This window comes from Bos indicus x Bos taurus, chromosome 5 (genome assembly GCF_003369695.1).
Source record: "Bos indicus x Bos taurus breed Angus x Brahman F1 hybrid chromosome 5, Bos_hybrid_MaternalHap_v2.0, whole genome shotgun sequence".
In the NCBI taxonomy this organism is placed as follows: Eukaryota; Metazoa; Chordata; class Mammalia; order Artiodactyla; family Bovidae; genus Bos; species Bos indicus x Bos taurus.
Window position 1 is genome coordinate 79,561,111 of NC_040080.1, and position 15,965 is coordinate 79,577,075.

Here is a 15,965-nt window from a genome sequence, read left to right on the forward strand (position 1 = left end):
TTTTGTCATATGTGTTATAATATTTTTTGTTCAGTTTGCCATTTGCTTTTTAGTTTTATGTTGTTTTCTCTGATTGCAGAAGATTTGAATTTTTATGGAGTCACATGTATCAGTCTGTAGTTTCTTAGTTTTTATGTTTCCTCATACCAAGATTAAATAACTGTTAATTTACATTTTATTTTTAGTTACTTTCAGTAACTTTTTAATCCAGCTGGAATTTGTTTTGGTAATTTGATGCAATTAGCAATGTCTGTTTTATTTTTTTCTTCCCAGGAAGCTAGTGAACTCTTCCAGCACCATTTGATTTTCCACTGACCACTACTTCTATCATGAATTTGTGCTTGAAGTTTGCCTTTTCATTCTGTTAACTAGACCCAGGAATCAAACTGGAGTCTCCTGCACTGCAGGTAGATTCTTTACCAAATGAGGGAAGCCCTAAGGTAAACACTGCCATGACTTGATTAAAGTGGTAGAGTATAAAGAACCTTAAGTTTGAGGTTAAGACATCTACCTGTATTTAAGTCCTGACTCAACTTCCCAACCCTGTGATACCAACAATGCTTCCCTTAGCGACCCCACTCTAAATCTCCATTTCCTCATCAGTAAAAGAAGGGTAAGTAGCTGTCTTAACCATTTCAAAATTGTCGTCAGAACTGGGTAACCGAAGTGAAATAGAAGGATTTAAATTGTCAAGTACTAACTTCCAGTTCAATCTTCTTCTTTGTGAATGACTTCACCCGTATTCCAGGACAGATCTGAAGGCAATAGGTCATCTCTGTCCAGCCTTGTCTTTCTTTTTCTTGCTCAGGCTTCTCTTCTTGAAAAATACATTACTATAATACTTTTTTCAAACACTGTAGTAATTTTGAATATCAACAGAACAATGTTTAGGTTTGTATCTGTCACCTGTTCATATCATTTACCACGTGTTTGTTTCTCTCTAGTTTTAATTGCAATGAGAATCCATTACTTTTTGGTGTGCCCCAATTTTCAGAATCTTATCTAGTGCAAACTCAAATTTTCAAAAGCTAATTTTCGTGGCCTTTTGGCCAACAGAGCCTCAGTTAACAGGAAAATGTCTTTATTTCCTTTCCTACAAACAAGTCGTAGCAACCATAGAAAAGCACATTTTGGTTGCTTAACTATGTCCATCCTCGGGGGGAAAATTCCTCATCTCCCAATAGGGGGAACTCCAAAGAGAACGTTTTCCTAAAAGGGGCCAACTGGGCGGCGTTCTCTTTTCCCAAGGCCCCGATTTCTATTCTTGGATCTGGAGATCTGCGGCGGCTTTTTTCTTCTTCCTAGTTCCCAGAGGTTCCGCGGGCTGCAGGAGACCAGGCTGGCGGGTCAGGGGGTGGCCCGGGATGAGGACCACACGCCTCCTCGGCCTCTGAAGTGCCCGGGGCCTGGGCAATTAGGCGGAGTCCACTGAGTCGGTTTCTTCCTGCGCGATTCCCGGCCCCTCCACCGGGGCGGGCGGGATCCGGTCCCGGGAGGCTGCGCCCGCCCAGGGTCTCGACTCGGCCGCGCGGGGGACACGGGCGCGGCCTCACTCGGGCCGGGCCGCTCTCGCTAGCCCTGCCCACCCGGCAAGGTTCTACGCTGGGCCACACCTCGGCCTTCTCTCCTGCAGGCTCCTGCTCGGGGTTTTGGCCTTGGGTGGGGGAGGAGGACGCTGAGGAGGAGGGCTCCGAGAGAGGGCGGGGAGCCGCCACCTTTGCATAAATAGGCGGGCGTGGGTGCTGATGCGGCTGGCTGTGAGTGCTGGCTACGGCCGGTGAGCTGGGCTCGTCTTCTTCCTTCCCGGAGCTCTCGGCCTTAGTGCAGGAGGGGCGGCCAGTTTGGAGCAGGGTCGGTCATGGCCAGTGGCAGCTGCCAGGGGTGCGAGGAGGAGGACGAGGAATCTCTGAAGAAGTTGATAGTTAGGCTGAACAATGTCCAGGAAGGAAAACAGATAGAGACGCTGGTTCAAATCCTGGAGGATATGCTGGTGTTTACTTACGCCGATCACGGTAATCTTTTGTCGGGAAACTGTTGCTTACCGCCCCCCGCCCCCACTCCACCCCCCGCCGCTTTCCCAGGCCTTTTTAACAAACTTTCTCCTCCCAACTTTGTGGCCACACAAACCTGCACTCTTGAGAAGTCGAAAGCTCTCTACTCCTTTGGGCAGAAAAGAGCCGACAATTCTAGGAAAGTCTTGCGCTCATTTCTTCTGCTTTCTCCCTCCTTTTCAGACTTAAAAGGGGTGCCATGAATCGTGACTTTGCTCCTTTCCCTTAACCCCCTTCTTTTCCAGCCTCCAAGTTATTTCAAGACAAAAATGTCCACGTGCCTCTGTTGATCGTCTTGGACTCCTATATGAGAGTCGCTAGTGTGCAGCAGGTAAAAGAGTTGCTTTCATTTCGCCCATTTCCCCTTCTTTGGAAATAGGTGTTTTTCTACTGATACTTTGTACCCAGAGTTCTGGGTTATTTCTGAGATTTGTCCTGACAAACCACTGTCTGTGGTTTTAAGATGGAAGCATTGTTAAATCATTATCAAATGTTAACGGTGTAAGAGGGCCTACTCTGTGCTCCTTAATTATCATTAAGATGTAACTTTAACTGACAGAATATGGATGGTGATGGGAGGGGAATAATAATGGGTTGAGGTTTGGTTTCTTTCATTGGCTAGATGTGTTCGTAAGTGTTTAAATGAAATTATTCTAAGATTCTTCCCAATGTACAGCATGTTCTAGAGATGACATCATTGTGAATAGTTTGGGAAAGAGGAATAATGAACAATAATAGAATTAATAATTAATTAATTGAAGTTACTGGCAAACTCTCATAGGTTTAAGGTTTTCTTTTTTAAACTTGAAGACAGATTTCTAGCCTTCTTTAGTTGTAGTACACCTTGTATTATCTTAAGAGAGTAATGTTTTAGGATTCCCTTGTAAGTTTAAATCTGTACTTCTCAACTGTTTTCATATAAAATGAATGTAAAAGTGAACCTTTTAGAACCTGTATCGTAGGAAACCCAGAAATTTGTTAAATATCTCAGATATATTTGAAAAGGAGCCTTAAGATGAAAATTACGTCAAAACAAAATTACTGCTTAAGGTTAACTTCCTTTGTAGATTTTGAGATTTAGGGAACTGACATAAGTTTTCTCATTTGCATGTTAGATTCTAAACGGAAAGAGAATTGAACTTTGAACTCTATCTAGGTGCAGTGTTTCTTAATATCTACTTGAGAGGCTAGACCTATGTAAGAATTATCTGAATCTCTGTCTGTATCAATTATCTTATGCTTAATCTCTGTGTCCAGCTATGTCTAGCTTGGGTGAACCATATACCTAGCTTTTATATGAAGATCTATATATGTGAGATAAACGGGTACTTTTCTTTTTCTTCAACTGAAGTATATCCCATCTGACTATTGATTTTCAGGCTGTTAGTAAATAAGATCAAGAAAAAAATGGAGGCATGATAAAGACACTATTCTTTTAACACCCAGTGTCTGAAATTTTGCCTATGAAACATGATTCACTCTCCCGCACTGGCCTTTTGTGCTTGCTGCTCTCCACCCACATCATCCTTCTTACTTGCCTCTGCTTTGGTGTTCAAAATTGCCTTGTTTGTCACACTCCATTCCTTGGATTCTGTTTTTGGTAGAGTCTCCTCTGCCAGGTACAACTCTGAACAGCTGGGCCCTGGGTAGGCTTGGTCTGCAGAGGAGGTAGTGCTAGACTTGAGAATCCAAGGGAGTCTGCAACATACCCACCTCCTAATTTTTCTTCATTTTAGAAACTGCCAGAGCCCAGACATGTTTGTTTGGGGTAGTTATGAATGTCATTCAATATCCTTGCCCAGTAGGTACCAAAGACAGAGTATGTAAGAAAATCAGGAATTGTCTTTTGATTTGGTGATTTAATGGAATAGAATTACTAGTTGCAGCGCAGTATATTAACCTGCAAAAGGCATTATGTTTGTGTAGTTATCATTTGATTCTTGATGAAATCTGCTTCCCTTTCAGAAATCTCACTGAATATTTTTTTCTCAGAGTAAATAGCTCATTTAGGACCAAAGAGCAAGTAACAGAGTCAGAACTCAAGTTTCACACACCTTCAAAATCTTTTTTCATAATACAATAGGTGCTGAATTCACAAGCTTTTTGTATAACTAAAGAGTATAGTGGTTTGGTACAAATATTGTGGCCATGCTATGCCTACTGACGTTATTGATTTAAATTATCATTGATCTTATCAAAGGGATGTTTTAATACTCTACTTAAAAGAAAATATTGTCTTCTTCAAATTTATGCATATTACTGGTAAAATTAATATAGATATACTTTAAAGCTTTATACATTTGAATCAGCTGAAAGTACTGAAATAAAAGCACTTGATGAATTTAGGGAATTAAATTACCCTTCAAAAATAAACATCAAGGTTTGTTTTTAGAATTTAACATGACATTCCTGACTCTGAATTTTTATTTTCAATGTCTTTTCATACTTTATTAGTTCTCCTTAATAATCACAGTCTTTAGACAGTTGATACTTAGGCTCTTTGTCTTACAAATTTCTTTTCCTGCAAATCATCTGAACATTTCTCTGTGTTCTTCAGTTTTACATTACTTTATTCACACAGTTTCCATCTTTGATGTGAGTGAAATATATGCAAGTGACTAAAATTTTCTTTAAACCCTAGATGTTTCCCATTGTGCATTAATTAGATAACTTGAGTTTACAGAATAATTATAATGAAGTGAAACTACCAATTGTATTATGACTGTCCAAGATGGGAGGTTTCTCTTTTTGAAAGATAAGCTTTTAATTGAATACATTAATGGATCATTTGTTACCTCCACTTTGCAGCTAGCGATTCTATTTAATCATAGAAGCTCAGTTACTTCGGTCTTTTTGCAAAGCAATTTTACTGATGCTGCTATTTCACCAACCAAAGCAAAACAGGGTTTTTCCTTGAGTCAGCCATGCAGGTGCAGAGATGAGTATAGCATTCTGTGTGATTTATGATTTATTTCCCTCCAGAAACTGTTCCAAATGTTACTTTTGAAATACTTAGTTGAAAAAATCTTGATATATTTTATGAAAGCACAGAAATAGCCAGTTTCTATGGCATCTGGATTGTCAATATCTGTTCGGCTTACGTGGAGGAGGATGTCTACTCAAATATAGGTAAAAATAGCTGTCAAAAATTGCTTCCTTTTCAAGGAATTTGAAATTGTGTAAGAGCAAGTAATGACAGAGTAAAGCAATTCATGCTTAATCCAGAAAAGATCTGGAAATAGTATTTGTAAATAACTCTTGTATAAACACTTTTATCATATTAAATACCCCTTGTTTATTCCTGTAAACAATTAGGAAATGTGTGCCATTATTCCTCTTCAGATGCATAGAAATTTCTCCCCTGGTCATCCAACTCTGTGCCACTCAGCTCCAATTCACACATTCAGTCACATTTAGCAATGGACCCCTCTCTGGCAGCCTGAGGACTATTTAGAATCTTACTTCTCTTCCTCACAGCTCATCAGTTTTAGAAGTTTCCCTTGCACTGTTTTAAGTGAACAAAGTTATAGTTCTTTTGAAATCTGACTCAAATCACACTTTTTCTGTATTATATTCTTCCCTGAGCAACTCTAGCTGACAGTGAATCCAGCTTTCAAAATTCATGTTATATTGGTATTTATCACACATCATGGTTAGGCACTTCTCCATGAATCTGTAGAACTGAATATCTATGCATATTCTTTTTTTGACCATATCAAGTGTAGTTTTGTAATAAAGTAAAAAGAATTGAAGAGTCCTTATATTTGGAGAGAAATATATGGCAGGAAGAGTGAGTTAATCTCCAGTTTGGAATTAAAGTATCATTAATATTTAAAAATGTATTTTTTAGAAGTAAAGAGCAACTTACTCAATCTGGCATCACTTGTATAAGTGAAGTGAATGAAGGTATATTTAAAATGCATCAGTAAAATCATAATTCATTTGGAAATATGAAAGACTTAAAGGACATTTGTGATGTCTCGACCTCATCAACCCATATTTAGGTACACTGAAGAAGTCTAGTGGAGTCCATTGAAAAGTTCTGCCTGCTCTCCATCTCATAGTGCCTTTCTCTTCTTCCTGTGAAAGACGTTACACTGTCATCAGACAGTGCTGCTTCTCTTGCCATTTGTCCTAGCTTTATTATCTGGGGAGCCGTCTTTCCTGATAATTTACACTTGGCCGTCAAAATCTCTGGCTTTTCCTAATCTTCCATTCCAAACTACTTCATTTCTTCTTTTAGTTAAAATCCTAAATATCTAAAATAAATTCTGTCAGGTGGATGTGCCTTAAAAAGTACAAAGCCCTGAGATCAGCCTTTCCTGTACGTCATAGTCTTGGTATGTCCTCTAAAACTAATTTTTAAGTTTTATTTTATTGCTTTTTATTTAGACAATAAGCAATTTGTTTCCTTCATCATTCAGAAATATTACTTTTTGTATGCCCTTTCAGTAGATTTTTGGAGAAAGATGTTTTCTAATTGTATGACTTGCTTTTTGAGTATAATTTTGTTATACTCCTTTTAGTATAATTTTGAATATAAGTTTGTTTTAAAATAACTATTTTAAAATAATAGTCACCTAGTCTATTAAGAATGAAGAGATTCTTTGACTAAATATGTTCAATATATGTGTGTTTGTTTTAAAATGTGAATATTTGTTTCTTATTTTTAGGTGGGTTGGTCACTTTTATGCAAATTAATAGAAATCTGTCCAAATACAATGCAAAGCTTAATGGGACCCCATGATATTGGACATGATTGGGAAGTCCTTGGGGTTCACCAGTAAGTATGTAAAAATATACTGCACTAAATATCTGTATGACAGCCCTTTTCTTGATACATTGTATTTGCAATTCAAGCCAAACTGATAAAAATCCTTTAAAATACATGTAGTTTTCCTTGAATCAATGATTTACATTTATAGAGAGCTTATTTGAGGTAAAATGTTAGATATTGTTATTATTTTAATATAATAATAGTTATACAATTGATTAAATCGTAGATTGTTGATGAATGCTTATGAATTCAAGCGAATAATAGATTTCTTTCTTTCTTTTTTTTTTTTTTTTTTTTTACTTTTTAATAGTAGAATTGACACAAAACACTGGCCTCCCAGGTGGCACTAGTGGTAAAGAACCCTACCACCAATACAAGAGACTGAAGAGACTTGGGTTCAGTCCTTGGGTTGGGATGATCCCCTGGAGGAGGGCACAGCAACCCACTCCAGTATTCTTGCCTGGAGAGTCCCACGGACAGAGGAGCCTGGTGGCTACAGTCCATAGGGTTGCACCAAGCAGGACATGGCTGAAGCGACTTAGCACACACACAGGACACAAACCACTACTTCTTCAAAACAAACATATGGAAACTAAAATGTTCTCTGCTGCTGCTGCTGCTGCTGCTAAGTCTCTTCAGTTGTGTCCAACTCTGTGCGACCCCATAGACGGCAGCCCACCAGGCTCCCCCATCCCTGGGATTCTCCAGGCAAGAACACTGGAGTGGGTTGCCATTTCCTTCTCCAATGTATGAAAGTGAAAAGTGAAAGTGAAGTTGCTCAGTCGAACCCGACTCTTAGCGACCCCATGGACTGCAGCCCACCAGGCTCCTCCGTCCATGGGATTTTCCACGCAATTTAGAAATGTATGCTTTACTGTCTTTAAAAAGCACATTTATGTATATTCATATGTATATATTTAATGAGCTTAAATGCAGCTTTCAAAATGAAGGAAAAAGAGGAAATTATCTTTCAGCACATCTGCAGCCAAATCTTGATAGCTATTTATTAGCTATGTTATTGCAGTTTTCAACACAATGACTTCGAAACTACTTCTTTAGCCATAATTAGTTAAGAAAATTTTTTCTGTGTTTCCAGGAAAATCCTTTTTGGATAACTTTGGATAACTGCTGGATAACTTTTTTGTTTCTTGACATTTAATAAAATATCTTCTGTCACCAAGTTTAGGTGTTCTTTAGTGACTTTTCTTTACCTCAGAAAAGTGAATACTTTAATTTCCAAAGATATATTGCTGTGGAGAACATAATTAATGCAAAACTAAATTTTACATCTCTATTAGTTTTAACCGTGGCTGCAAGTTTAGACAAATAAGAGCTGTTTGTTCATAGGCGAGTATACCTATGCTTGTGTATTTTTCCATCTTTGATAAATATGAGTTGCTGTTTTTCAGATTCTAGCATTAAAGAGTGTGCTTTGCAAAGAGACTGTTTACAATTAATAGATATTCTCATCTCCAAACTAATCCCTGAAATTCTATGTCAATAATAAAGAATACAACATTTATTTATTTATTTATTTTTTGGTGAGCAAGGCCCGCACTTTATTTTCCAAAGTAGTTTTTATACCTTAAGTTATGCATAGAGGGCACCCCACTCCAGTACTTTTGCCTGGAAAATCCCATGGATGGAGGAGCCTGGCGGGCTACAGTCCATGGGGTCGCTAAGAGTCGGACAAGACTGAGCGACTTCACTTTCACTTTTCACTTTCATGCATTGGAGAAGGAAATGGCAACCCACTCCAGTGTTCTTGCCTGGAGAATCCCAGGGACGGGGGAGCCTGGTGGGCTGCCGTCTATGGGGTCGCACAGAGTTGGACACGACTGAAGCGACTTAGCAGCAGCAGCAGCAGCAGCAGCAGAGGATAATGGGGGAAGGGGTATAGTCATGCAAGGTCAGCAGTCCTTGATCCTTATCGAAGCCAGGCTTTATTTCTGCAAACTTATCATATGCAAAAGTTTTAGGTGATTTACATCATCTTCTGGCCAGGAGGCCTGTTAACATTTTATGACCCTTTCTTCAGAAAACTTATTTTTCTCTAAAGGTGATTGTTCTAAAGTCAGGTGCCACCCTCCAAAAGCATTAGATAAAGTTGCATTCCTATAGGGCAAAAGTGTGATGGGCTATAACAAGAAAAGTATTAACTCAAGGGAATACAGCATTTAATGAAGAATTAGGCAAAATATGCCTGCAATTAATAGTTATAATGTTATGTGTCCCTTGGTTTGGATGAGAATTTCCAAAATCCCCAAAGGTTTGTAATCTGTAACTTTAGGGAGACTTGGAAAACATACTTAGTCATATTTTAGTACAAACTGAATGTTCCAGTTAACTTACGTGAATGTTTCTGCAGGAAGTTTCTTTTCATTCATTTATTTGCTTACTCATCATTTATTCATCTTCGGTTCATCGGGTATTTATTACACCCCTCCTTTAGGCCAGAAGTAGTGTGAACAATATAGACACACTCTTCTCTATAGTGGAGTATATTAGATCATTTCCAGCCAATAGTTATTGTGAAACATATCTCCTGGTATTCAAGGACTTTTCCTCCCTAAAGGCTTACAGTACTAAAGGCGAAATCTCTTGTGTGGTAATGAAGTCAGGAATAGTGGGAATGATTCAAGAAGAGGTAGGGGCAGTGTAGGTAGGAGGAGAATTAACAGAGTTGAAGGAGTCTCTCAATTCCTTACCTCATCGCTAGAGACCATGTGCCGAGTTTCTTGAATCTAAGTGAAGCCATGGAAGCTCTATTTTCTAACAATAGAAAGCCAAGCAGCACTGGGTAGGAATAAACTATAGATTGTATTTTTAAAATTAATCAGCCCTGAGTAGAAATAGACTACAGCCTGTATATTTTAAAATTAATAACTCAGGGGCTCAAATCAAATGTATTTGAACTGACAATATTACTGATATACTAGGTTCACTTTCTATAATATCAATTTCTCTTTTAAAAATAATAAAAAGTGAATAATATAAATATTCAAATGGTTTTTAATTTTTGTATACAAGCTAACATTTTAATTACATCTCTATAATTTAATACATAAATATGTGTCACATAATATTCACAAGTTTGTATCACATATAAAACGACTAATCCCTTAGTACATTTAGTTCTGTATTATTTTGAATATAGAATTGAGTGAAATAGTTAATAATTGAAAATATTTTGAGGAAAAAGTTATAACTTTTCTGTTGAGACTCATAATTCCCTGTTAATCATTGTAAGCCTGGCTCAGGTTTATAGGGAAAAAAACACACTAGCTTCAATATAGGGAATGAAGTGCAATGAGATAAATAACAATGTAGATGAGTAAGAGACAATATCTAAAAGAATAAACATCTAGGATGATCTTGATTTTTGTTTTTAATTACAGATTGATTCTTAAAACGCTAACAGTTCATAATGCCAGTGTCAACCTGACAACAGTTGGATTGAAGGCCTTAGATCTTCTCCTAACTTCAGGTAGTATATATACACACATATTTCTAATGTTGACACAAGTTAAAAAATAATTTAAACCATTTACTGAATATATTTTAACTTTTTTAAAAAATATAATATTATAACCTCAATATTGATGATTTCCAAAATTCTGTGTATCCATTTTCCTTTTCTCTCCTTATCTCTTTTCTCTAAACTTTTTCTCTCAAAAATACCACCCAACATATTGGCCTTAAACATCACCTTGTATATTATTCCCAAATTTAATTTCTGTCCTCAGCTTTGCTCCTCTGATCTGGTCCCGCATCTCATATTCCCATTAGTTTGTTAGCCATACGTGTCCTGTCATGAGTATTTGTTCTCCGTTATATCTCTAATGTATTTTCTATAAAACATGTAGAGTATGACAATAGTAATATGTCATAATAAAAATATATAGCCTTTCTTCTTTTGTGCTTGCTAAATGCTAGGTTTAACATGTAAAATACTTCATATGCTTTTAAAAACATAATCCTCAAAACATCCCTTGAGTGAACCCTGAAACCAGAGAGATTGCCTCAGCAAAAAGCAGTAGAAACAGGTCTTATTTCACGTGTCAGGTTCTTTCCCTGAGTAAACTTCTGCTTGAAGGATAATGGACCTGGAAACAAAGAGTTGCTGTGGTGCAATCGTTGTGATCATTGCTGTGCTGGACACTTGCTGTGATGTAAGATTCTAAGAAGAAAGACTGCTTACAGGGAAGCTAATCAGAAAGGATAGGGAGGCTTTCCTTCAACGTGTGAAGGGTGCTTGAGGTCAAGAGAACAGCATTTGCAACATTGCAGAGGTCTAGGAGGAGAGCATGAGAGGAGCTGGAAGTGTGGGTGGTAAGATTTTAAATGCTTTCATAATCCCTGCCAAGTGATGAAGGCCCATTAGGAGAAAGAAAAAGGAAGACAGAGGGTGAAGATCAGAGAATAAAAGAAGAGGGATAGGAAAGGTCTGAAGGTCCTCACCACTTCACCAGAGCCTTTTATTACAATATGTAATAGAATTTGCTAACTAGTCTTGGCGGTTTAGTTGCCAAGTTTTGTCCAACTCTTGTGACCCCGTGGACTGTAGCCCACCAGGCACCTATGTCCATGGGATTCTCCAGGAAAGAATAGTGGAGTGGTTTGTCATTTCCTCCTCCAAACTAGTCTTAATCATGATTTATCTTAAACTCATCCTTGGGAGTCTTTTTTGGGAGTATGTGAAGATTTATTCTGCATTTGGCGATGGACAGGTGGTTTATGAATTTGAAAAATCTCACAATATGAATATGTTGAGATTAGCAGCATGCAGACAGTTATGAAATTTGATATGTGTTTTGCAAAAGACTAGTTAATTTCTTCCCTATACCATTGAGAATTTTGAGTTTTTAGGGAAGTTTGTAAAGTGTTTTAGAGTTCATTTCAGATACTTTATTAGAGGCTAATTTATGAATCACTTTTTGTTTGGCTTATTTGTTAACTGATGTGCTAGTTATTGGGCACTTACTGCTACGCTGGCTACTAGAGAACTCTCAGACAGCTGAGGCAGAGTTCCTGCAATGAAGAAGTTCACAGTCTAGCAGCATTGTCTAATACAACTTTTTGCAATGAAGGAAATACTGTACATGTTTAAAATCATGGCTCATAGCCATATGTGGTGGTTGAACTTGGGAAATGTGAGGAGCTAAATTTTAATTTTATTTAATTTTACTTAATTTAAATTTGAGTTTAAGTAGCCTCATGCGATTAGTGGCTACAGAATTGAACAGCCCAACAAAGAGATAAAAAGCATTTAAAGAGATAATTTCAGTTTAATAAAAAAAGTACCATAACAGAAATAGGAAGAAAACTACCATAGGAACACAGAGAGAAGCTCTGCTTATTTGTGGGATTTAAGGGCATGTCCGTGACCTGTCTAAATTTTAATCCAGCTCTGACTCTTGTTTGTTCACTTTGGGCAGAGTTACTGGGTCACTTCTGTGGTTGTTTTCTCATCTCTGACATGAGGATTGCATCTGTCTCGTGGGGCTGTGGTGATTTACACATGTTAGAGTGAACTGTCAGTGCTTCAACCTAAGTCTGATGTGTTATGTGCTGTACACGTGTATGCTATGACTACCCCTCCTACAGTTTTTATTGACTGAATAGGTGCTGTTTATGTTATGCCTTGAATTAAGGTAGCATTATATTTGGTGTAGAAAAGGGCAAGGGCATTCCACTCAGCTAGTACAAATGCAAAAATTTATATCAAAGGAAATGTGTTTGTGATGAGCAGAGAGCTTAGCGTGTTTGGAGTCAGTAGTTCAGGGAGGGACGTGAGGCTGATGAGATACATGTAATCTGTGAAGTGTCTCGTTTGTCAGATTGAGGAGTATGAGAATGTCTTAGAAGACTTCAAAGGGAATTATAGATCACATTTATGTTATAGAAATATAGTGCAGGGGATCAACTAGTTAGGTAGGAGTTTGCACCAAGCAGAGCAGTTAAGCAATTGTGTTTGCATTCTAGGTGAGAGGGGATGGGGTCCAGAACAAAATAGAAATGGAGGGGCCTAGTTCAAAAGGACTTTTTGAAATATTTAGAGGTTAGACTTGAAGGACTTAGTATGAGTTGATTCTTTGGTTGGGCAGAATGAGAAGAGGGAGAATGAAAGAAGGAAGATGACTTAAATTTCCCTGGTAACTATTGGATCCAAGGTGGTATCATTGATGAAGAGATGCAATTGGAGTAGGTGAGGTTTGGGGTGGCCATGGAGCATTCAGATGATGTTGTTTAAGAGGCAGAAATATTTCAGGAGTTTGGGGCAAGAGGTCTTGGTAATGGTCATTGATTGGGAATCATAAAGTTATAGGAAAGTGTACTAGGGATTTATCTCATTTAGAAAGACCATAGATCTTGATAGGGCTAACAGCTGGGGCAATTAAGTGGTTCATCAAAAAGAGAAGTTCACAAACCATCATAGCCCTCATGTAAAAATTAAGACATTAAATGTTAAAGCAGCTATTTACTTGGAGCTTATTATTCTCTTCAAAATAGGTAAAATCACTTTGCTGATATTGGATGAAGAAAATGATATTTTCTTGTTAATCTTCGATGCCATGCGCACATTTTCAGCCAGTGATGAAGTCCAGAAACTTGGATGTAAAGTTTTACATGTGCTGTTTGAGAGAGGTATTTAAAAATGTCAAACTCTTTATATTGATATTTATATAAGAAAAAAGGGTTTATAAGGATTTATAGTAGGAAAAGTAGGATTAATTATCATGATAAGAAGATATTTAAAACTGTACTATTTATTAAAATTTGAGTTGTCAGTGAAGGATAGATAATGGAGTTAATTCAGAAATATTGCTTGTTTTTTACAGAATAAATTTCATTCATGGATTATAAATTATGTAATTGTAGTAAACTTTTTCCATTGCTTAACAAGGCATAGGTTCACTTTGTAAACCGGATGTGTAGGAGTTAAAAAAGAAAAAAGTAAAACTATGAAGTCAAGCACAGGTTAAATTTGGGTTTATGATGTTAAGTCATCACCAGAGATTTTAGACGTTGCTCAAGGCTCTGGCTAAAGAACAGAAAGTTTACAAAGTTTCCCTTAGGAATAAGACTAATATGTATTTTATCACATAACACTGAGATTGATGACAGAGATAGCCATGTAATTTTATAGTTAGTTGGAACCTTTGGTTCTTCCACTGGCTTGATGAGGAAATGGAACAGAGAAGTGAAATGAGTAACCTGCCTGAAGGCACACAGCTAGTTATCTCCATTACAGTTCATTTGACTAAGTTTTTTGAGAGCACCTTTTATGTCATTGTGAGAGCCAACAATGGTCGGGGTTTAGAATAAGAAGAACCTCCTGGGGCCTGTGTCCATACCGGTTTGCCTATTCCAGTTTCTGGCGGATCCAGGAATGGAATAGATCACCTTATACTGTTTAATTTCCTGCCTTATTCTAAGAAGACTTAAAATAGTTTATAGATATTTATAATACATTAGAAGGGAAAAATGAATGAGGAAATGGGTGAAGGGAAAACATGATGCTAGGTTAAATTTATTGCTTCAGATCCTGTATCTTTGCAGAGAGATGGACCAGAAATTCGGTACTTTGCTTTCTATCAGGCAAAGGAAAGAGGCAGAAACATTGATTACAAAGTTACTTGAAATAAAAGTAAACCCATTAATCAGAAGAAGCAATCATGGGAGACTTGGGGAAAATCCTCCTTGAGTCTCCCTGGATGAGGTGATAAAATGCGCACATTCTGTAAGGAACGCAGTGTCATTTCAGTGAAAGACTATCAAAGAGCACAGTTTGGGCCTGGGCCTCAGCTCTCTCATGAAGGGGCTTGGTGGAGGAGAGGAATGGAGGAGGTGCATGTCTCTCAGGCTATTTTCTCTAAATGTTACATCTGGCAACTAAGCTTTTGATAAGAATTGGGCAGAATAGAATTTGAGGAGTTATTGTCTTGAGAGCTTGTAATCGTCTGTGCTGCAGTTTAAGGGCACATCATTATTCATGAAAGAAGGGTTAACATAATTCTCTCCAGTGTTGTGGGATCCAAGACCTGTAAAGAGGCACCAAGGAATGTTGAAAAGAAGATCTTACTGTGATAGAAAGATCAACGCTAACAATGTGATTGTAAATGTAGACTAGAAACACTTCTGAAGTTTTGAAGAGTTTCAGGTTCCCCAGGACTTAGTGACACCTGTAAAGTGAATTTTCAAAATTTAAAACTATGTTCTGGAAACTGTTCCATAAAATGAGAAGATTTGGTGACACTCCACCTTTATTAAAAGAACCCAATCAATTTCACATTATACTACATGGACTATTGGTATAAAGTTGAACAACAGAAACTAATGTTGATCATGAAGAGTGCTGCATTTTCTAATATTTATGTCAGTGTTATTCTCAGGCCAGATAAACCAGATTTTTATACATGTTTTTGAGGTTCCCATCCAATAAAATGACTCTAAATGAAACTCACTGCTTGATCCAAAGACTAATTATGAAAATTAATGAGGACATTTGTTGAAGAAAGCTGAGCGCAGAAGAATTGATGCTTTTGAACTGTGGTGTTGGAGAAGACTCTTGAGAGTCCCTTGAACTGCAAGGAGATCCAACCAGTCCATTCTAAAGGAGATCAGTCCTGTGTGTTCTTTGGAAGGAATGATGCTAAAGCTGAAACTCCAGTACTTTGGCCACCTGATGCGAAGAGTTGACTCATTGGAAAAGACTGTGATGCTGGGAGGGGTTGGGGACAGGAGGAAAAGGGGACAACAGAGGATGAGATGGCTGGATGGCATCACCGACTTGATGGACGTGAGTTTGAGTGAACTCCGGGAGTTGGTGATGAACAGGGAGGCCTGGCGTGCTGCGATTCATGGGGTCGCAAAGAGTCACACACGACTGAGCCGCTGAACTGAACTGAACTGAACTTTGTTGTTCTCTGATGAAATCAAGACCATTAAGATAGAGTATTTCAGTCTCATTACTTGTCATTTGCTGACGTTCATCCCTCTTAAACTGATGCATTTAGCTTAGCTGCCCTTCAACAGTGTACCACTAACCACTCCGTTTTAAGTATTGTGATATGTTCACTTCAATAGGCCATCTTTATTAGTCATAGATTAGTTTTCTCTAGAATCTTTCAAAT

At 37.8% G+C, this 15,965-nt stretch overlaps 1 protein-coding gene across 2 annotated transcripts in view; it reads left to right on the forward strand.

Moving 5' to 3' along the window:
- Positions 1–831: 831 nt before the first annotated feature.
- The window catches only part of LRRK2 (leucine rich repeat kinase 2), a 207,551-nt gene continuing 192,417 nt past the window's right edge, over positions 832–15,965 (forward strand). Inside the window, exons 1-5 of one of the 2 annotated variants that reach the window (XM_027542587.1) lie at positions 832–2,012; positions 2,297–2,382; positions 6,725–6,834; positions 10,227–10,315; positions 13,342–13,476. In XM_027542587.1, the coding sequence (XP_027398388.1) occupies positions 1,859–2,012; positions 2,297–2,382; positions 6,725–6,834; positions 10,227–10,315; positions 13,342–13,476 (574 nt within the window). In that variant the 5' untranslated portion in view covers positions 832–1,858. The remainder of the gene's footprint in view (positions 2,013–2,296; positions 2,383–6,724; positions 6,835–10,226; positions 10,316–13,341; positions 13,477–15,965) is intronic. The other variant, XM_027542585.1, reaches the window with a different exon arrangement.